Genomic DNA, 23,374 nt, shown 5'->3' on the forward strand with positions numbered 1-23,374 from the left:
GCCGAGCTTCTGGCTGCTTTACAGCACATATCTGACACCGGGAATGCCACAAAAGCCTCTGCGGGAAGCCCACACCTCACTTTTGGGTTTCATTATAAACACAGCTGACACTCCACTGAGAGAAGCAATATGTGTGTGTCGATCTAAGCGGATCGACATACCAAACAGCTTGTTGCAAATTGATTTGAGTTCCCCTGGCAACCTCATCATGGAATGACAGACTGTCATTCAAGCAAAAAATATATTATCACATCATAGTAATGTGAGCATTAAAATATCGACACATCAAGTCATTCATTCATTATCCGTACTGTGTTGATTTGATTGAATTTTTACTGTGACAAAAAGGTTTGATGCGCGGTTCAAGTGTCGGAATCCCATTTATTTTGCGCTCAAATGGCACAATTTTCAAATCAAGATCCGGACTCTTACAAAGTGGATATGAATTTGATACATTTAAGATATCTGCCGATGCCGATTCAGCATAAACGCAGGGATCGGACATACGGTATCCCGGCCATGCAAGCTTGACATTATCAAAACTGAGGGTGATGTAGAGACACACGCGTCTGCCCAAATAATACAAATGAACATGCAAAAACAAAATAAATAAATACAAATCGAATAACCACCTACTATAAAAAGCTAAACTGCAGGAAAAGCTTACCTGTAGGCCATATTTGTATTTTCAAAGTGCGGAAGCACGAGTTCCACTTGTGGACCTCTGTATGCGAAAACCCCCCCGATATAGATATAAAAAAAAAAACACAAATAAAATTGGCAACATTAACACTCAATCTTCCAGTTTTTCAATTCATTGCTGTATTCATTTATTTTTCAGGTACAGTCCATTTTTTAACTACAGTTGATTTGAATTTAACTTTTAAGTACAAATACCTTTCTATTTACGCTTTAAGAGCTGAGGGTTTTTTTTTGTCAAACATTCGTTTCGTTGCGGTACAATGCATTTTCATCAAAAGTGTATTTGTTTTCTGAAAATACATGTCACTGTCATGTTCTGTTTGATTTGATTTCGTGTTCAGCCCCAGCTGTGGTGGGGGGCGTTTCCCTCCAGCAGGCGCACCTGTTGCTCATTTCCCATCAAGCCTTGCAGTGTATTTAAGGACTGCCTAGCTGGATTATTGACTTTACTCACTGTTGTGCTTAAGTGTTACTTTCCAGACCTGTCAATGCTATTTGTTGTCGCTCTTGTTTTGTTCATAGATTGTTGTAAGCATTTTTGTAATTCAATCATCGCTCTTCATCATTGTTTTCGCGTTATTGTACTTTTGATGTGTTATTTGTGTATTGTCTGTGTTCTATTGAACCTTGCCTTTGCGAGCGCGTTTTGTTTCATGCATTGTGTTTTTCCTGGTTCCTCGCGACCAGCGATTCACAGTTGATACTTTGTCGGTGCGATTTTTTTTTTTTCTGTAGGAAATATTTTTGTTATCGCACTTTTGGAATCCAAAAACATTCACCGGAAGCCAATCCCAACTCAAAAGAATTAAAATCCTGCCGGAGTGCTTGAATGTTTATGGACACGAACAGTACACAACACTTAGTGGTCGTCAATATTTCAATTTTCAACACTGTGCAGTTTTGATATCAATGTAATAAAAACAATCACATTCCTCTTCTGGCCAATTCTCTCATGTCATATTTTATACTGTAATTGCCGTGCGATTAGCTAGCGAACAGGGCAGGATGTACCCAACCTCTCGCCCAGAGTCGGCTGCAAATTTCTCATTTTAGTTCGTACCATTCGATGACCAAAAGGTGGGTGAGTCATTCAAAGGAGAAACTCAACTCAAACATCACAAATATCCAACCACAGTTTCAGTGAGAGATACCGCGAAAGAACTGAGACTGCGATAAGTCACACAGCCCGCTATTTGGCGCAAACACAGATTCTATCATTCTGTGTTAAACAGGCCACGCGGCTAACATCAACCGGTCCAAATTTGTCGGCTGCTCGGAAAAACAATCATGCATGACAGGCAGTCATGCTGTGATGCTTTGCACGGCCTGCACAAGAAAGCTGTTCAAGCCGTCACTCTTGTTGCGCAAACCTCCGCCTTCTACATCACGCTCACGAGACCAAACTTCATTTCAGGGATACACTTTCAACAAAGCGCCCACATTTCTCTCAAGTGGGAAAGTGAGGAGGGGGGGGGGGGGGGGGGTGACCATGAGGAACGAGAGCAGCCAGTGCATTCACGCGCACAGAGAGGAGCCCTGAGAATGTCAATGGAATGCGAGTGGAATGAGGAAGTGCGCGGCCACTCAGCAAGATGCCAGTCACTGGAGGAGGTTTGACTACATTTGATAAACACAGCACGGGGAAACAATTCATCTGTGGATGTGCAAATGTTTGCCTTTCCATGTCAATTTGTTTGATGAAATAGCTGAAGTGAAATGACTTAAATGTTTTAGTCATGCAATATTTTTCTGTTGCAAATTGAGATTATGGTTTTAATTAGAAATCCCCCATTATGTATCTGTTGGATCGGTATGGGGGTACAATCCCCAGTGAGCGACTATTGTGCTCCCCAAGGAACAAACAAAGACATCACTATTTTTTTCTGATGTTATGGACACAGCTAAGTAGGTGCACATAGCATAAGTAAATGACTCAATCAAGTTACTTCCATTACCTCCAGCACCTGGACATAACTTGAAGGAAACCATCCTCGGACTCCATCTTTCTCTCCTTCCCACCAGCCTCCGGGAAGAGATTGCACCACCTTGATCATCTCCCCGGCATTGAAACTCAGTCCTTGTTGATGCTGCTCTCCACTGAACGGGTACAGAGTTTTGCAGTATGATCCAGACATCGCCCGGAAAAGTCAAACTTCTCAGACAAGCTGCCCGATGACAATGGCGGTGGTGGAAAAAGTCTGCACCTCGGAAGAGAACACGAATGAAACTTTGTTGTGGAACTTGTTTAAAGTAGATGAACAGGTTGTCGGGTGGTCACCGTCAGTACGCCCCGCGCCGCTCCGCTTCTAAGGGATGACTGAGCGCTCCGTTTGCGGCCACAAAGCTCAAACGTCAAGCCTCGATGAGGCAAGGAAAAGCAAAGGGGAAACCCCGGACAAATTCAAAATAAAAGCTAAGGAAAAAAAAGAACAAAATAAAATAAACGTGTTTTGTTTTTCGGTGTGAATATGACAAACTTTAAGGAAGTCGGACTGAAATGTATGTTTAAAAAAAAACACACACACACAGTTTTAAAATTACAAGCAAGAATTGAATGTGGCCTCACTTTTCACGAGTGCTGCCGGTGACCCTTGCGTCTCTGACCAAAGCCACGCCCCATCATGACGTACCTTTGACGTTGGTGAAAACAGAGTGGACGTGCTCTGTACGTGGAGTGCACTGTAAACGAACCAACGTACTCGCCTGGTTGCCACATTTGTAGTATTATGACATGTGCAACTTCCTGTGGGACTAACAAAGGTTAGCTTACCCTATTTTTGTAGTTAATTATATATACACAGTATATATTTAATTAAATTAACTAAAAAAAATGTACATTTGAACTAAAATAATTTCCTTCCTTGCCGAAAAGTTTACGAATTGGGGTCGTCACCTACAAATTGGGGAAATGTTGTTTTAGGTCATCGTTAGTGATTTGTATACAGAGTAAGCGAAGGTAATGGAATTTGGAAATTAGCGGTCCCATCCTCACTCCAATGTTTAGCGATCATGAGTAAACCATTTTTTTTAGAGCTATTTGGTGGCTACTCACATACCAGTCTACGGGATGAGTGTTAACAAAACACTATGTTGTTTACTTAAAATTGTATTTTGGGGAATGTACAATATTTAAAAAATCAAAAATAGTGATAAACCCATCTCCATCAAATGGAAATATTCCGAATTCCGAGGGTGGGGATGTTTTTCTTTTGTTTTGTTTTTAAATGTATTTACTGGAGGTATATATTACGTTATATAGTCCAAAAAGGTCTTGAAGCCCAAATGTAGTCACTCAGCTCAAGGCTGCGGGAGTTTCCTCGCTATGACATGTGGTTTCTTAAACAATGATATTACAAATACAGGATGGGAACTAGAGAACGCTGTTTTGGGGTTTTTTTCACGCATTATTTTACAATTCTACTCCTGTCAAATACTGACACTTGAAACAAATCGGACAAAAGTGATTGGTAGATTTAGAAATTAAAACAGGAACTCTTATTTCTTTTATTGTCAATAATATACATTACCTGTGTTAGTACATTGTGAGCTCTCCCTCTCAGGCATCAATTTGGGAGTCATTTTGAATTGTGAAAAAAATGTGTGTCGTCTCCTCGAATAAAATCGTCCACCCATTATATGAGCTGCTTATTCTCACCAGGATCGTGGGCATGCTGCAAAATATCTCATCTGTGTGCAAAAAAAAATAAAAATAAAGCATAAATTTGGGGCCTAAACTTCAAAGCTGCAAATTGAAAATGTGAATTCCCCTGAGAATTAACTTTTATCCCACTTAAGGCACTGGCTTAGGTCGTTATGTTTGAATACAATATTGATGTCATCGTGAATGTTTGGTCCATATTTGCATCTCAATGAGTTCTGTTGATTTAGGATCAAGTACTTTTTGACTTAGTTCTGTATTTATACACACAGTACTGTACATAGTACATAGTGTCTTATTCCCACATTCAAAAAGCATCCGTTGGGTGAAACGCAGACAGTACATTTCACCATTTGTGTGAACGTGAGTGTGATATATGCCTTTATGCCTTGCAGTTGCCTGGCGATTGATTTGCTCTAACGATTGCCAAAAGGGGGCAGTATTTAACAAGAGAGGAACCTGAATGTGGCAAGAGTTCACTTTTCACTGGCTATTATTTGTACACACGATACTCAGAATACGAATGCTGTCCTCAAACGATTCTAGATCATTTTCAACAAGCATCCATATAAATATGAGCACAACATAAATCATACAATTCCGATTTTTAAAATAATAATACAATTGATTGCTCATAATGAGTAACATAGTAATCATGAATTGAACAGCTCATACGACCAAATTGTCTAAAATCACTCTATGTTTTGGAATTGTGTGTAAATTGTCCCTGAATTTTGGTTCAATCAAACTTGAATTCTGTGTCTCCAGCAGGTGGCAGAGGAAGGCCTTTCCTCCAGCGTGCACACCCACTGCTAATTTGGTCATCAAGTTAGCAAGTATTTCTGACTGCCAAGATCTCGTGTCTCTGATGGATTATTGACTTTGTTGCTGCTCTTGCTCAAGTGTTGTTTTTTTTAGACCTCTTCATCTCGCCATTATCGTTTTAGCTCTCGGGCCTTGTAAGTACTTATTTTATCGTTGATCATGCTCATGTTTTTGTTTCATGAAATTGGACTCCAGTGATTTCGTTTATATCTTGGGTCTTCTATTTCCATGCCTTTGCAAGTGCTTTTTGTTAATGTATTGTTTTTTTCTGGTTCTTTTTGACCAGCGTTTACTGTTTATATTTTGTTGGTGCATTTTTGTTCTTAAATATTTTTTGGGTACGGATTTTGTTTGTGTCTACGTTTGTGGGATCCGATCGCCATTCAGTTTGTTCCCGAACTGTGTCGATATTCGTTAGGGTCACGGGTGTGCTGGAGCCTATCCCAGCTGACTGGACGAGAGGCGGGGCACACCCTGAACTCATTGCCAGCCAATGTGATTTCTTGCAATGTACAAGAAAATATGCAAAAAATAAAATCAATTATCAAAAAAGGTGAAATGTGTTTTTGTTTTAAATATATAATTGTTCCCTTTCGTATTGCTCGTTAAAGGGAAAACAGTCATTTTGGTCTTGACAAAGGCCTGCCACTTGAGCATGCTCATTATTTTACACTTCAGTGAATTGACCACATTTGTTGTACCATCAAAAAAAAAAAATTCGACATCAAACATTTGCCAACCAATTACATGAGAGTGTCAGAGATACTCAAAACAGCTCTTCGTCTGATGCAGTACGGGTTCTACGCCACCTAATCACCCCTATGGTTGTCAACATTGCGTTGTATAGCTCTAGAGATAAAAACAAGACTTAATGCATCACGCTGATTTATTGCACTACAGTTGCACAGCAAAACAATTTGTTGAAGTTCAGATATCCATTTTTACTGAGCTCAGAGTTGACATTGACGGTCCTCTGAGTCGAGATGTTCTGGAGTTCTACTCAGCGTCAGCAACCTAGGCCACAAAATGACACCAGAGAGAAGAGAAATATATTTTCATTTTTCAGAAAGTAGTCAATCAAAAATGTTTGAAGGCTTCATAATGTCAAGATGGAGTTTGTGTGTGAGTGCACGTGTGTGTGGTTGTTTTAGCGGCGGTTGTTTGAAACAATATGCAAATAAAATTGAGTTGAGCGTACGTATTCGAAATCATCCAATTTACATTTAGTCGTGGATTGAAATTTCATTCCATTTCACTGAATCTGTATTTCTGCACCTGATTCAAAAAAGAAAAAAAAAGATAAGTACATTTACCGTATTTTCCGCATTTCAGGCGCACCTAAAAGCATTCAATTTTCTGAAAGGCCAACAGCACGCTTTATAATCCAATGCGCCTACTATATGGATCGATATTCTAATTTCTTGGATATAGTATTTTACATGCTCTGAAAAGCGCTTTGTTACAGCTGCAGCAGTTGTGAAATCTGTGTATAAATAAAGCTACACTGTATTGTATTACCTCTCGCGTCTCTCCATCTAGTGGATGCATAACACAACCCACCATTGTAGCTTTTATTCTCTGCGCCTTATATATGAAAACCGTTTTAAATTAGGCCATTCATTGAAGGTGCGCCTTATGGTACGGAAAATACGGTATATAATGTTGGTGCATGAAGTTACCCTTCCAAACTCTCTGCTTTTGCTTCTCATCTTATTGACTTGAGACTCCGCAATATCTGCTCGCTCCTGGGCCTCTTCCAGATCATGTTGGACCTTCCTTAATCTAGCAAGATTAACATTGGCCTGCTCCTCCTGTAAAAATGATAAGTTTAAATAGACATTCTTTGTCGTGCATTAAGGTTATGGGAGAGTCAATTTAAGACCTTACCACTTCCTCGCTCTGCCGTTTATATACTTTGACTTTAAGTTGCAGTTTATCAACAAGGTCCTGCAGTCTCACAACAGTCTTCTTGTCCTCTTCCGTCTGGTACGTGAGCTCCCTGATCCGCCTCTCGTATTTACGAACTCCCTTGGTAGCCTCCGCAGCTCTTCTCTGTTCACTCTCCATTTCACTTTGCAGTTCACGCACCTGAAACATTCACCCAACTCCAAGAACTAATCTCTCTCAGCAATGTTGCCACAATTTCGAAACATGTGCGGATACCCGAGCCTCCAGTTTCTGCAGCTGCTTCTTGCCCCCTTTCAGTGCAAGGCTCTCAGCTTCATCGAGACGGTGCTGCAGGTCCTTCACCGAGGCCTCCATGTTCTTCTTCATCCTCTCTAGGTGGCTGCTTGTGTCCTGCTCTTTCTTGAGCTCTTCCGCCATCATGGCTGCCTGCATTTAAATAAGCAAATTAAAAAAAGATTTTAAAAATGAAATGGAAATTTGGAAAAGGTGTATTGTTTGGATGTGAGTCAGTCTACAAAAATGCTAAACATAACACTCGGTCATTGATGGTGGTACACTTGCTTGACTTCCGTGAAGACTCATTCCCTACTCAATAATGGTGTTGAATGTGCGAGTGATCGGTTGTCTGTCTCGATATTAAAGGTGGCCTGTAATTTCTTGGCGACCACAGTTGGGTTTCGTGCACTTTTGGCCCAAAGTCAGCTGGAATAAACTCCATTGGATGGATATGACACTTACTACTTATCGCTGGATTCAAACCCAGCCAACGAAGAAAATACCGGAACCAGATTTCACCCACAGGAAAATGAAATATCTCCAACGCCATCCTTACACTGCTTAAATCTAATCAAGTCTGTATTTGTATTGTATGTGGGGCTTCCTATGATATGCTGTAAAATCACACTTATAAAATGGAACGGCAACCAGTTTTAGCTCTTCAGCCCAGCCAAATCCAATTTTAACCCAATGTACTGGGTCAAAATAATGAACCCAGCCTTGGGTAAAAGTAACCCAACCTGCTCAAAATTCACAGCGACCCAGCGAGCAGATGAGGAAAACAACCCAGCATTTAACGTGTAATCATGAAGTGTGATGACAAATGCAACATCATGTGATATTTACATCCGTGATGGCTTTCTTTGCTTTCTCATCAGCGTTACGAGCCTCTTGGATCGCATCCTCCAGCTCACTCTGCAGCTGGCTAAGATCCGCATCCAGCTTCCTCTTCTGGTTGAGGAGACTCGTGTTCTGCGTTCCCGTTGACACAACAATGACAAATAGTTACGGCAGATTCACAAGCTGAGGGGCATCAAGTTGATGTGTTCCAATTCGATGAATTCAACCTGCGAATGCAGCAGCCCGGCTCTCTCACAGGCATCGGCAAGTTCCTGTTCAGCTAATTTACGGCTTCTGTCCGATTGTTCCAGCGCGGCCCTGAGCTCTTCCACTTCGGCCTGCATCAAGATGTTCCTGCGCTCCAACATGGCGACCTGCTCCTTAAGGTCCTCTTGGCTGCGCAGTGCATTATCCAGGAGAAGAGTTTGCTCCTGCAGAAAGAATGAAACGTTTTATGATTTTGAAATGTCTAAATTCCGCTCTGTACTGAAAGCTGTTGGGATCTTGTTTCACCTTGAGGTGGACTTGCATGCTCCTCAGCTGCTTCTGGGCCTCAGAAGCCTGCCGATTGGAGTGGCTCAACTGCATCTCCAGCTCGTTCAAGTCAGTCTCCATCTTCTTCCTGATTCGCACGGCGTCATTCTTGCTGCGTACTTCGGCATCCAGGGTGGACTGCAAAGTGTCCACCACACGCAGGTGGTTGCGTTTTATCTGCTCGATCTCTTCGTCCTTCTCAGCCAGCCTGCGATCCACTTCCCCCTTGACTTGGGTGAGCTCGAGTTGGATACGGAGAATTTTGGATTCCTCATGTTCCAGAGAAGCCTGCAATACAAAAGTGACAGATGTGAACGCTAAAGGGCAGGTATGGCTGCTTTTGTGGCTTGTTCAAGGCAGGTGGCTAGCTGCTTAGCTGTAACATTTATCTGGTCTGGAAGTGTCGGAAGATTTTTGTATGATGATGCCACGGAACTGCTGGACTCTTACACAACTTCATTGTCTTTGGGGTTTGTACCAAAAAATAAAAGAGCTACATTACCTCAGCCTCCTCCAAAGCAGTCTGGATCTCCGTTTTTTCAGTTTCTGTATGTTTCTTCGTTTTCTCCAGCTCATGCATGACTTTGCCATTCTCACCAAGTTGGTCAGAAAGGTCAGAGATCTCCTCTACAAAGCATATTTCGAGGGCTTATCAGAATTACATACTGTAAAGGTTTTCACACACAAGCATTAAAAAAAAAATAAACTTACGCTGTAGGTTTGTATTCTCTCGTTTGAGGACATCGAGGTGATCCAACGCTTCTTCATAGGAGTTCTTGATTTTGAATAGCTCCGTGCTGAGGGTACGGCATTCCCGTTGTGAGCCTTCCAACTCAGCTTGACTTTCTTCAAACTTCTGTCTCGACTCAGACGAAATCTAAACAAAACATCATTCTTTGGTTGCCCAAATGTACAAACATCTACCCAGTAGCAACGTTAACGACCGTATTTTCTGCACTATAAGGCGCTTCGGATTATAAGGCGCACCTTCAAAGAATGGCCTATTTTAAAACTGTTTTCAGATCAATACAAATACAAAACAATATACAAAACAAGAAAAATGAAAGACAAACGTTATGAAGACAATTGATTCAACAAAAAGGAACACAAACCTCATCGGCTCATATCCACATGGGGCTAAATATCCTTAGAGGTCTTGCTCGTCTGCTTCTTCCTTCGTTTAGTCAGTAGTTAACTATGCTTTTGGTATTATCTTGGTTTCATAATGGCTGCGCAGAGCTCATAAAGTCGTTTGCATGTGTGTTGGCGAATGCACATGTCAATTAGTGTCAGGCAGAACCCTTATTGATTACAATTGGTTCCTGCTAATAATCACCGCGGGATGGCATAGGAACACTAACAGGGAAACAACTCAATGGGGAATATAAAGAGACTGTGTAACACGGAAGGCACATCAGATGAGAGGGCGCACTGCGAAAATGGAATGCTTTTAGGTGTACCTTATATGCGGAAAAGACGGTAATCCTCCATTTTCCTTTAGCCAAAAGTGCACTGACTGACATGCTATCGATCTGACCTTATCAAAGCTTCTCTGCTTTTTATCCAGGAGAGCTGCTTGCACGTTGGCCCTTTCCACTTCAGCCATGAGGTCGTCCACTTCTCCTTGGAGCCTCTGCTTTGTCTTTTCCAATGAGGAACACTTGGCATTCACCGCCTCAATTGCCTCTTCAGTGTCTTGCAAACGTTGAGTGAGCTTTTTCCTGACCCAATGCAACATGACAGAGTTCAGGAAAAATTCCAAGCATGTTTTTGAGGTTTTTTTTTTTTTTTTGGTCGAACACTAACTTTGCGTCTTCCAGCTCATCATTGCGCTGGATGGCGTCAGTCTCATATTTTGCTCTCCATTGTGCCACCTCAGTGTTGGCTTTCGACATTGCCCTCTGGAACTCGGATTTGCCCTCCTGCTCTTCTTCAAACTGCTCCCTAAGCAGATCGCAGTCGTGACGTGCGGATTGGAGAGCGTGAGCCAGGGCGCTCTTAGCCTAACAGAGAGGGCTTATCATGTTATCGGGTTACAAGGGTGCATGAAAGGGTTAAACAAAAGCAAAACTTCAATAAGCCTCATCATTGAGGTCATGTTTTCATCCGTCTGGGTTTGTTGATTAATTTGTGTGTGTGCAACTTCCTGTACTTTTTTGGGGAGGACCTTTTTTTTTTGTTACTGACCATCCAATCCCGGTATTAGAACAGAGGCTACTATTTGATTCTATATGCTAATTAGCCCTGAAAATGCTCATTCCTTGAGTTTGTATTTTCGAGAAAACCAACACAACAAACCTTTGTCTCCTCCTCAACTTGTCTCTTGAGCTCCTCAACTTGCTGAGTGAAGGCAAGCTTCGTCCTGGCCATTTGAGAAAGGATTGCTTCTTTCTCCTCCAGAAGACGAGAACACTCACCTGCTCAAGAGTTCAGCTCGGTGAAGGGAAAAGCAGAAAAGTTTCATCCGTAAGACTGTGAATCTGTATTTTACCGTTTTCATTCTGGAGCCTTGCCCTTTGAGTGTTCAATTCAGTGATCAAACGAGAGTCCTCGTCATGTTTGGCCTTGTATTCACTCAGTTGGTCCTCCATGGAGTGACAGAGCTTCTCGTAATGGCTCTGGATTGGGTGAAGAAATTCAGAACTCATTCATGAAAAAAGTTAAAACATCAATGTGTAACCATTCCCAAGTTTACCTTCGCCTTTACCGCAACCTCAATGTTGCCAGACATGTCATCGATTTCCATCTTGTATTCACTCTTCTCCTTCTCCAGCTTTTGTTTGACCCGTTGGAGGTTATCGATGTGCTCCCCCAGTTCGGCAACACTGTCGGCGTGTTTCTTCCTCAAGGCGGCGGCGATAGCCTCGTGATGGAGCGTCGACTCCTCGAGGTCCCGCCTCAGTTTCTGAAATTCCACCTCGCGCTTCTTGTTCATCTCGATCTGAGCTGCGGTGGCCCCGCCGGCCTCCTCCAACCTCTCGCTGATTTCCTCAAGCTCCCGTGCGAGTTCACCTCGCTGTCTCTCCACCTTGGCACGGGCCACATGCTCTGCTTCAATTTCCTCTTCCAGCTCTTCAATGCGTGCCTATAGGGAAGAAACCAATTCAAAATAATACAATGTCTTTGCTCCATCAGTGTTATTTTTACACCTAGTGTGTTATTGTAAAGTACATATATTTTTTATAGCAATTAGATTGTGCTAAGTAAATCAGCATAATTGCCCTCTCATCTGCGTCACACACGACACCAGAGTCAATAACGTCGACGAGCTGCGATCGAAGCAACCTGTGCTTTGGTAAAACCTCAGCGGTGTCACAAGCTGATCATCTCCAGGCCACTGATGCAGCATCTCTTGCTAAATAAACATCAACCAAGTATTGACTGAATGAATGAAAATACCGTATTTTCCGTACTATAAGATACTCCGGAGTATAAGGCGCACCTTCAATGAATGGCCTATTTTTTTCGTATATACAGCGCACCACATTTTAAGGCACAGAGAATCGAAGCTACAATAGTGCCTACGGTTGCCTTATCCATCCACTAGATGGAGCTATGCTAAGGGTAATACAATACAATACAATGCAGGTTATATAGAGCGTTCGCAACCGCTGCAGCTGTAACAAAGCGCTTTTCAGAACACTTAAAATACTATGTCCAAGAAATTTGAATATTGATCCGTATAAAAGGTGTATCGGATTATAAGGCGCACTGTCAGCTTTTGAGAACATTGAAGGCTTTTAGGTGCGCCTTACCGTGCGGAAAATACGGTACTTTTCAGAAGGCCATCACCTCTACGTCATACATTGCTTTGATGGGTTGTTATCGAATATTTCTTTTGAGATTGTGAATTTGGGAGTTCATTGGGCGGGAAGATGTGATCATCACTATCATGAGAAATAACACCAGATTATTTCACTCTGTGAGTTGCAAATAATGTGCAGTATGTCATATGTGCGTTTCTTTTTTGGAACTGTCATTTATGAGTTACCTGCAGCTCCTTGAACCTCTTCTGAGACTGCACCGCTATACTCTGCTCATCTTCAATTTTGGATACGAGTTGGCTTAATTCGAAATCTTTCCTGAAAATGTCAAAAATAAACACCAAATCAGTGCGATCATAATGCGATTGCCGAGCGATTTAAATACTTTCATGTCAGGGCTTACTTTTTCAGGTGCTCCTCTACTATTTGTTTGTCGTTTTCCAAATCCATGATGGCTTCTTGGGCTAGTTTAAGATCTCCTTCAATTTTCCTCTTGCCCCTTTCGACCTCCATGCGGTTCTTTTTCTCTTGTTCTAGAGACCCTTCCAGCTAACCCATTGACGGAAATTGGATTAATATTTCAACCGGTGTAATCTGACTCGATTTCGATACAAATAATTTAACACCAACATCGTCAACTTGTTGCTCCAGCTTCATCTTAGCTTTGCTCAGAGAGTTGACTTTGTCTTCCTCCGCTTGCAGGTCTTCCAGGGTCTGCTGGTGGGCCTGCTGCAAGGCTGACTTCTCCTTGGATAACTTGGCAATGGTATCGTCCAGGGAAGACATCTCTTCTGTCAAATTTTTAACCTGAAGAAAAACAAACACTTTGAACAAACATTCCTTTTTGGCTCCACAGTGTGGTTGTTTAGTTGATGCAAACCTTGTTTTCAGTGGCATGTTTTTCCTTTTCAACTTTGGCCAAGGTGAGCTCTAAGTCATCAATGTCTCTTTTCAGCTCAGAGCATTCGTCCTCCAGCTTCCTCTTCTTAGCGGTGAGTTCAGCATTTACCTCTTCCTCATCCTCCAGTCGTTCGCTCAGTTCTTTGGTTTTGGCCTCCAACATAATCTTGTTCTTGATGAGTCCATCACATCTTTCTTCTGCATCTGCCAGGCTCTCGCCTTCCTAGATTGCAAACGACAACACAACAAACAATGCTAATTATTACCCTCTACCGTGTATCTGCCTGTCCATTCGTTCATACATCCCTCCTTCTATGCAACTTTATTATATTGAACATGAGTAGTGAAACAACTGTTCCACTCATTCAAACGCCTAGTACGTTTTTTTTAAGAGGGTAAAATTTTCCCAGATTTACTCATAATGCAAAGGTTACTTATCTCCTGATTCAATCTTTCAAAGCCAACTTCAAAAATCTCACAAATATTCACTTTTTAGCAATCATTTCAAACTCGTGCCAAGTGCTCGTAAAATGTCACCTGCGAGAATTTGTGAACCCACACAGTGGATCTGACATCAAATAATTTGCCACGCCACACTTTGTCCTGCTTTTTGGGCTACAAACAGATTTTCTGGAGCATAATTTGTGGTGTTTTCTTTTTGTCCCAAACTGCCCTTAACCATTATTGATTTAATTTTGCCTTGAACACAAGTTAGCTTAAAGATGTGTTTATTTATTTATTTTTGTATATGATACAGTTTAGATTATATTTGGAACTGCTGCATCTTCCCGGGAAAACATTTGGCGTACAAAAGACAATGTGCACCTTTTTGACCCTTTCATGCACCCTATAACCTGATAAACTGTCCACTGTAGTAACCGCTGTGCCTCAAAGGGTTCAAATGGCTAGGCTATATTATCTATTTATTTATGCACCAAATGTCCACACTGAAACTACCCACGGTTTACATTCACTCATTAAAAAAAGTTTTCACAAAGTCTGTACTCACAGTTTGGATCTGCAGGCACAAGTCATTCTTCTCCTGAACCAGAGACACCATTTTGGCTTCCAGCTCCTTTCTCTTCGCCTCGGATTTCGCTAAATCCTCTTTGCACTTTGCAAATTCTTCCTTCATCATGGCCATTTCCTTCTCTGTCTCAGCGCTTCTCAGGAGCGGCTTGATCTTGAAGTAAAGCTTCATCCATGGCCAGTGTTTGACATTCATGAAGGAGCGAATGTTGTACTGGATAGTGTAAACAGATTCTCTACACATGTATGGAAATCATGCGGTGAGTCAACAGAGTTGTCATGATTTTGGGTTGCTCAAACACTCCTTACCTCCTCTCGGTCATTTGCTGGATTTCCTTTCTCCTGAGGAAGCCACGACACAAGGCTTGAGTGATGGTGATGAGGGAGGCCAGTCGTTCATCCCTCATCTCTTCTAAGAGACCTAAAAGTCCTGCTTTGAAGAACACCTACAGGACCCCCCCCCCCCCCACCCCCACCCCACCCCCCAAAAAAAACATTTTATCATCTCGACTTCAATTATGGAGCCTTATGGAGCTCGCTCGACTGAAAATACCTTTGTATGCCCAAATCTATACTGTGTATGATCCACATCTATAGATCCTAAGAGCTTCTCTGCAGCTTTCTTGTTGTCAATGAATTGACCTTCAGGAATAACGCTGGCATTCAGTACTTTGTACCTATCGGAAAACAAAATTTAAAAAAAATACAGTAGATTAACACTTTCATACACCAAGAATGATAACCTCTAACCTGATAACACGAGAAGCTGTCCACTGTCTCTGAAAGGATTAAATATGACACATTTTACTTTTTTTTTTTTGCTATTTATATTTCATGAAATGTGGAAAATGTGCCTCCAAATATCATGAACACCTGTTTCAAAGCCACTGTCGCCTTGAGCAGAACAGGCAGGGACTATTATATCACGAGCACCACTGCCCGGCTGCAGAAGTAGCGCACTTAGATTTTCCACAATTGCTTCGTGACATGACTGAAATTCAACATAATTACACTTTGCTCACAAGTTTTCTTATTGCTTACCTTTGCTTGAAATCCCCATACAAAATCCGACTGGGGAAGCCCTTCCTGCAGATCCTGATTCCCTCCAACACACCGTTACATCGGAGCTGGTGTATCACCAGATGGTGTTCCATGATTCCTAATTGACAGACGCAGTCATAATCACTTTGCCTCCAATGAAATTAAAGTTATATGAAAATTGTGTTGCAGGCTTGCAAAATCATCATTCCGCCCCTCTCTGTTCATTTATTTGTTTACAGAATCCCCCCAAAAAATGTACAACTAACTCAAGCAAAAATATGGCCATCGGAATTTTGATTCTTTTTTTTTTTCCATTTTATTTTCTTCAAATCCTCAGCATCCAAATAATTCTAAACCTGGAGTGTCAAACTCATTTTTATCACGAGCCACATTTTAGTGACCGTTTCCCTTGCGGGGCCGTTATGACTGAAAGCATATAAAGAAGTCAAGAATAACGGTTTATTCAACTATTGTTGAAGTTTTTGTAATGAAGGGTTTGGTTACAAGAAAATGCTTACAATGTGTCTCTTATTTATTAAATACGAGAATTTTAAATTTGGGTCGAGATTTTAGCAAGCATCATGGAAGTTGACATGTTTGATTTGCTTTTGGGGGCCACAAAAAATGATGTGGCGGGACACATCTGGCCCCCGGGCCTTGGGTTTGATACCTGTTCTAAACAGTCTCCTCTGTTTCCTCCGAATATCTCATGCTCTCAGAAAGTAGCTTGCTGATTAACAGAGAGAAAGACATGCACCAAAAATATAACAATAATTTTTTTTATCTGTTGAAATTCTCCCAAATGTTGAACTAAAAATGTATGATTATGAGGTGCTTTAACACTGTCATGATGAAACAATAAATTGCGACTGACTGGTGTTCTCTGAATTTCTTGAACAACTTTCCTGAATGACATTTGATGAGGCGAGTGTATCATTTAATAAGACACAAATACCTGGAGTTTTCGTTTCATTCGGAATGAGACACCTCACAAAATGCGGATGGGTACTCTTGAGATTTGTCATGAGCTTCCCAAGGTTCTCCTGTTGGAGAGAATCATTGTCATTCCAATTTTCCAAACTTCCCAATTAAGTCATATTTCCAAATGATATTACCCTAAAGAGAGCTGAAACAGTTTGGAAGGACGAGCCCTTCTTTTTGGCAGCCTTCTTTACACTTCCTCCAGCAGAGTTGTCTGACAGCAAATGTCTCGTCAGATGTTCCAATCATAAAAGAAAGTGATAGAATTTAATTTCTTACCATCTGATGAGGAATAACTGCTATAGAGAAACGCCAGTAGCTTTAGGCCCGCCTTCTGGAAGAGCTGGACCACAGTTTCATTGAGCGGGTCTTTGTTTTTGTCTAACCAGCCAGTGATGCTGTAGTCAACTGTGCCGGCATAGTGCACCAGAGAGAAGTGAGCCTCGGCTTTGCCTTTGACAGGCTTGGGCTTTTGAAAGTTGTTTGACTTTCCGATATGTTGGTCGTATAGTTTGTTTTTGAAGGTGGTGTCTGACGCCTTAGGGAACATGCATTCCTCTTCAAGGATAGAAAAGATTCCCATTGGCTGTGGTGGGCAGAAAGTAGAAGACAAAATGCATGAGTGAACACTTCTCGACAAAGACAGGATTCTTTGAAAACCACCTTTTCAATGAGTTCTATGCAAGCAGCCAGATCCATCCCAAAGTCAATGAACTCCCACTCGATTCCTTCTTTCTTATACTCTTCTTGCTCCAGCACAAACATGTGATGGTTGAAAAACTGTTGCAGTTTCTCATTTGTGAAATTAATACACAGCTGCTCCAGACTGTTGTACTGAAAAACACAAGCATTTTTTGACTGACTTTTAATAAAGGACTCTGTCGTGATTCCAATAAATGGGAATGGGAACGTACGTCAAAGATCTCAAAGCCGGCAATATCCAAGACCCCGATGAAGAACTGACGCGGCTGCTTGGTGTCCAACATTTGATTGATGCGGAGGACCATCCACAGAAACATCTTCTCATAGACTGACTTGGCCAAAGCACCAATGGAATTGTAGACCTGCACAATGATATAAAAGTACCGTATTTTCCACACTATTAGGCGCTTAGGAGTATAAGGTGAACCTTCACTGAATGGCCTATTTTTAAATGGTTTTCATATACAGTGCGCACCGCATTATAAGGGGCATAGAATAAGACGCTGCAATAGTGGCTGCAGTTGCATTATGCAACCACTAGATGGAACTACGCTAAAGGGAATACAATACAATACAGCTGAATTTTTATAGAGCGTTCACAACATCTGCAACTGTAACAAAGCGCTTTACAGAACATTTAAAATATTATGTCCAAGAAACAAGAATATTGATCCATATACAGTATAAGGCGCATCGGATGATAAGGCACACCGTCGGCTTTTGAGAAAATTGAATGCTTTTACATGCGCCTTATTACTATTACACTCTCTGCGCTGCTTCGAGTTAATTGGAGGTTGGTGATGACATTGTAATGATATTTCCAATACCTGTTGCACAGTCTGTCCTTTGGTCACATACTCGTTCCCCACCTTCACTCTGGGGTAACACAGTGCTTTCAATAGGTCCGCCGAGTTCAAACCCATCAGATAAGCTGCTTTGTCAGCCACTGATGAAAATGAAACAGGAAAATCAACAAAATATGACGAGAGTTTATCATTACCCATAGCGGAACATAGCGCTGAGTTCGGATAATCCAAATTACCCTCTGTCCCATCAGGCTCTGCCTGCTCCTCTCTCTGCTTCTGCTTAAACTTCATGTTCCCATAATGCATCACAGCACCTGTGAGCTTGTAAATGCCCATCCGCTCCTCTCCACTGAAGCCAAGGGTGTCAATGGCACTCTAAAAGAACAACATGACAAAGCCCCTGACCGGTATAATCCCTCGAAATGAGTCTACGATGTTTTGTTTGAAATGTTGTCTTACATCTGTAGCCAACAGCTCATCACTGTCATCAATGCTGGCGACACTGATCTCCCCCTGGCTGACAAACGGGTAGTCATACGGGTTGGTGGTAATAAGCAGAGCCTCTGGAAGGATCATTTGGAGATGGAATGCATTAAAATGTCAGTTGCAACAGTCATTAAATTTTTATTGAAATGTTACCTATTAGCTCGGGCTTCTTGTTGGACATGATCTGGTAGAAAATATGGTAGCTTCTCTCTGCAGACAGCTGGAACGTCACTCTGGATTTTTCCAACAAATCTAACCGAGCATGAGTTGATCATAAACAAAATGTCATTGCAATAAAATGCTGACAACTCCAAATTTTATTGAACTCACATGTTTCAATATCAGCTGAAGCCAGTTTCCCTGTTGTACCAAAGTGAATTCTGATGAATTTACCCTGAAAAAAAAAATATATATGTATAAAATTGTTCTTATTGGGCATTCACTGGCTGTATCAAATCAGTGCTGTATAAAAACATTCAGCTTTACACCGACTAGACTAGACTACAGACTACTACACCTGCAGAACTACAGTGTCATGAATGTTATAAATACCGTATTTTCCGTACTATAAGGCACACCTCAATGAATGGCCTCGTTGAAAACTGTTTTCATATTTCGGGCTTATTGCATTAGAAGGGGCATTGGACAGAAGCTACAATAATGGCTGAGATTGCATTAGGCATGCACTAGGTGGAGCTATGCTGAAGGGAATACAATACAATTCAATACAGCTTTATTTATATAGAGCTTTCACAAACGCTGCAGCTTAACAAAGTACTTTAAAACACTTCGTCCAAGAAATCTGAATATTGGATTATAAGGCGCACTGTTGGAATGCTTTTAGGTGCACCTTACAGTGTGGAAAATACGGTAAGTACAACCAATGATATTGTTTGGCCTCTGTAGAGTGTTCTACTGAGTTTCAGATAGTCATTTTTTTAAAAATCAGAATGATTCATGATTCTATTGCATTGGATTTCGTTATAGAGATACAGTGCTGTTGCTTTACTCACAAAACGTGAGGAATTATCATTTCTGACAGTCTTGGCATTTCCAAAAGCCTCAAGCAGAGGATTAGCAGAGATGATCTGATCCTCCAGATTTCCCTACAATAACAATAACAATAACCTCAAAAGACATATTCAATGTAAAATCTTAATTTACTTTCATGAGAAGGTTAAACACAAATAATTTCATAGTCACCTGTAACTTGCCAGTGGCACAAGAGTCTTTCTTTTTGTCCCCAGACCCTGCAATTGTTGCAAAGTACTGAATGACACGCTTGGTATTGACCGTCTTCCCTGCACCGGATTCTCCGCTAAATGAGAGAAAGAAACAGGAGTCATTTGTGGTTTGTTTGATTCCATTCATCAAACACACAACTTACGTAATAAGGATTGACTGGTTTTCTCGATCTGGAAGAAACAAAAGCACAGTTCCATTCTAAATTGCGTTGCTTGGAACAAGATGCAGATTTTGATTTTTTTTTTCCTCGTGTTAATAATGCAGGCAGTTTACCAGTGAGCATGAACTGATAGGCATTGTCAGAGATGGAGAAGATGTGTGGTGGCGCCTCCTGGCGCTTTTTGCCCCTGTAGGCCACCACGACCTCTTGATTGTACACCGGGAGCCACTTGTAAGGATTCACGGTGACACAGAAGAGTCCGGAGTAGGTCTGAAAGCACACCACATACGGTGTTTTATTAATTTATTTTGTAGCTGAGCATTTGTGTATGCTTCAAGGATATTAACCCTTTCAGGGACGGCGGTTACTACAGTGGACAGTTTATCATGTTTATCAGATTACAGGGTGAGTGAAAGGGTTCACCATGCAGCATGTTTCATTTAAAAGCACATTGGATGGAAAAAAATAATAATTTCAAGTATTGTAGTGCTAGATCAATGGGTTACCATCCCGTCGTTTACAGTTATTGGGTTAAAAAGAAAATATATTTTCTTGAAAAAAAAGGAGCAAAAATGAGCTTAGACCAGGGATGCCAACCTCATTTTTATCACGGACCAGATTTTAGTTATAGTTTCCTTTGGAGGGGCGTTATGACTGAAACCATACAAAGAAGTCAAGAATAACGGTTTATTCAGCTATTGTTTAAATTACTGTAATGAGGGGTTTGGTCACAAGAAAATGCTGACTGTATCACTCTTATTTATCACAAATGAGAATTTGAAATTTTGGAAGAGATTTTAGCAAGCATCATGAAACTTGTCATCTTTTTTTGCTTTCGCAGGCCACGTAAAATGATGTGGCGGGCCAGATCTGGCCCCGAGGCCTTGAGTTTGACACTTATGGTTTAGACCATGACTGAAAACGGCCGTAGAAATTGGTTACAGTACTTTCAATTTGAAGTGGAAGGGTCTAAATGATCGCATGTCAAGAGACGGCAAATCCCATGGTGCGTCGGCGCCACTGCATCCATGCAACATGTTTTTTGTGTTGTTTTTTTTTTTTTACATGCAGTGCATTTATTGTGAATTTATTCTGAAATAGGATCAAATATCTAAAATTCACGTTATCGAGATGCATACATATGGAGCAATTGAAGTATCCCAAAGCTATTAAGGAACTCCCCAAGGCACATTTGCTTGAGGATATTGAAAAAATATATTCAAAATTTTACCTTCTTTCATTGAATATCTAAATACTACACACATATCGATATACATACAGTATATGTCTGTGTAGTATATGGCATTGTATACATCAAACCAAGTTATTTTAACTAAGATGATGCAGGAGGCTTCTTTTTTTTCTGGGCAGCTTCACTAGATCTAGTTTAAACTGGTATTTTAAAAATTGAATTCGTTTAGTTGATCCCTGAGAAGCAGTCCACCTGAAAATTCCCCGAATGTTGTTGTGATCGCCAAGGAGGATCTGATGAGAGAATTTAGAGGGTCGGGCAAAGAGCAAGGGAGATCTTTTACTTTGCACTAATTTTGAAATATTGTCCTTCTCAATGGAAAAATAAAATAAAATAGAAATCAGTGACAGGATTTTACCCAATTTCGTGCTGATTTCAAATGGTTTGGTCTTGGTGGGGGTCCCCACAATACTTGGCGACTGCTTCGTTAAGAGCAATTATTTTTAGGTACGGTAATGTAGGTAGGTATGTCGAGAAGATTCAACCTTGCAGGTCAGAAATCCTGACAAAAAAACAAGATGAAAAGTTCCACTCTTTTGATTTTTTTTTTTTTAACATAAGCCAATATAAGAAATAAATAAAATACAAACTTCCGACACTCACGTAAATCATCCATGCTGAATAACGCTCTTTGAGGTTGTACAGCACAGCGGCCTCATTGAGGTGGGTCATCATGGCCATGTCCTCAATTTTGTCAAACTTGGGCGGATTCATGGGGAAAACATCGTCGTCCGTCACCGTGACAACCTGCAACGTTTAATCACGGTGAACACAGCTCAATCCGGACTGTGCATTTCTTTTCCGCTCGACCGTACCTTTCCCGCATCGGTTTTGACAGTCACTTTGCCTTTGTCTTTGTTCTGTATCGTGCCTTTAACAAAGAGCTCCTTTGAATCCACCACATAAACGGAGGTTTTGGCGTCAAAAGGACGATTCTGGGCCTCGATCCGCTCCCGTTCGGGTCGCCTCAGGTATGGGGCGGCCTCCCCAAACACAGCCATTTCAGCATCCATTTTCACCTTTGCGCTTTTCACTAAGGATACATATCAGAATTGTTATTCCGTCAAGAATGGGATTTTCAAGATCTATCCGAGCTGCCGGAAACATGACCGTGAAGTCTATCACTCAGTGCCCCCGAAACAATTAAACAGTCAAACGTACTTACCAGCAGAAGTCTCAGCTGAAAAATGCAAACGACATCGGCGCTAAAGTCTTTTATAAGGTCTCCGACACCTATATTTAGGTCAAAGCCATGTGGCGGGTCGAGGAGGGAGCGATTACTTTGGCATGTGGTATAATGGGGATATCACTGAGCTTTTGTTGTAAACCCAAGGCACGGAGTAACTGGGATTAAGGATTCCAAAAAAAATAAATAAAAATGAATGTCAAAGGATAGCGACCTCTACAAGCGATACAAAAGCTTTGAAACAATTACGGCTCCATCGAAGATGATTCGGCCTTGGCAACCAGCACAACACACAAGAGTTGCAGTTGTCCTCTTTCACTCATACTGTATACCGGATGGGAATCTCAGAAAGCAAAGTCAAAAGAGCTTCAAAATAATGCCTCATCGTGGGCCTGATTAGTCATATTTAGGGGGGGGGGGGTGCTGGCCCGACTGGGTTTATTGTCAAAGTATGTGTCAAGACAACATCATAATTCCGAATGTTCCATCCTTAACGTTTGAAGGGCATACAGTTAAGTCAACAGACTTTTTTTGCAAGCTGCCAATTTTAGGCTTTGAGATATTAGGCAGATATAAATGGCATTGATTGGCATATGCGTCAAAATAGATGCGACTAAAAAGCAGCAGTCGACATCGCTTTGGCTATTTTTCCTGATTATACACCCCCACGCCCCTGCAGTGGTTCACTTCAGAGGAAAAAAAAAAGTTTCTCTGCGCTTTGTATGTCTAGCACACAACTGTAGAACTGACAATAAAACCTCTTGAAGCTTGACTCTTCAAGCGACCCCGTGTTGTAAGCATTTACAATTCCGGGACACTGAAAGCACCCCACTTCTTGCATGGACCTCATACTCACCAGACACCATTGAGAAAGAGTAGACCAACATATGCCATACCTGGAAGGTGGATGGATTGGCATCCACCAATGGAGGCAAAGGAGAAGCACTCACTAATACAGATTTACACGTTAGATTTCTCAGCAGACAATAGCAGCTGCAATATAATAGAATTTACAATAATATAACAATGTAATACATATTATTAACCCTTTCAGGGGACAGCGGTTAATACAGTGGACA

The 23,374-nt window shown here is 41.4% G+C and overlaps 2 protein-coding genes across 3 annotated transcripts in view; both read right to left on the reverse strand.

The window, feature by feature from the left end:
* The window catches only part of gas7b (growth arrest-specific 7b), a 38,125-nt gene extending 34,930 nt beyond the window's left edge, over positions 1-3,195 (reverse strand). Inside the window, exons 1-2 of one of the 2 annotated variants that reach the window (XM_086137968.1) lie at positions 2,981-3,195; positions 2,658-2,900 (exon numbers count right to left, since the gene is read on the reverse strand). In XM_086137968.1, coding sequence (XP_085994094.1) covers positions 2,658-2,837 — 180 coding nt within the window. In that variant the 5' untranslated portion in view covers positions 2,838-2,900; positions 2,981-3,195. Of the gene's footprint in view, positions 1-2,657 lie in introns of both variants that reach the window. The other variant, XM_086137967.1, reaches the window with a different exon arrangement.
* Positions 3,196-6,053: 2,858 nt separating this feature from the next.
* LOC147189540 (myosin-1-like) lies at positions 6,054-22,127 on the reverse strand. The gene is made up of 39 exons (XM_086137989.1): positions 21,925-22,127; positions 21,713-21,856; positions 19,971-20,127; positions 19,840-19,867; positions 19,617-19,770; positions 19,466-19,558; positions 18,783-18,846; positions 18,606-18,704; positions 18,426-18,529; positions 18,203-18,341; positions 17,988-18,106; positions 17,373-17,522; positions 17,122-17,292; positions 16,738-17,044; positions 16,593-16,672; positions 16,433-16,520; positions 15,478-15,595; positions 14,990-15,113; positions 14,746-14,882; positions 14,417-14,672; positions 13,388-13,630; positions 13,138-13,314; positions 12,911-13,056; positions 12,735-12,825; positions 11,439-11,828; positions 11,235-11,361; positions 11,042-11,160; positions 10,550-10,746; positions 10,281-10,464; positions 9,455-9,620; positions 9,246-9,370; positions 8,723-9,031; positions 8,437-8,640; positions 8,216-8,341; positions 7,349-7,519; positions 7,073-7,273; positions 6,865-6,996; positions 6,407-6,460; positions 6,054-6,199 (listed from the first exon to the last, which is right to left on the reverse strand). The coding sequence occupies exons 1-38, from the start codon at positions 22,120-22,122 to the stop codon at positions 6,428-6,430; spliced, it is 5,871 nt and encodes a 1,956-aa protein (XP_085994115.1). The 5' UTR covers positions 22,123-22,127; the 3' UTR covers positions 6,054-6,199; positions 6,407-6,427.
* Positions 22,128-23,374: the final 1,247 nt, after the last annotated feature.

The sequence above is a fragment of the Hippocampus guttulatus genome, chromosome 19 (assembly GCF_054856545.1).
Source record: "Hippocampus guttulatus isolate MCC_2025c chromosome 19, RoL_Hgut_1.0, whole genome shotgun sequence".
Taxonomy (NCBI): domain Eukaryota; kingdom Metazoa; phylum Chordata; class Actinopteri; order Syngnathiformes; family Syngnathidae; genus Hippocampus; species Hippocampus guttulatus.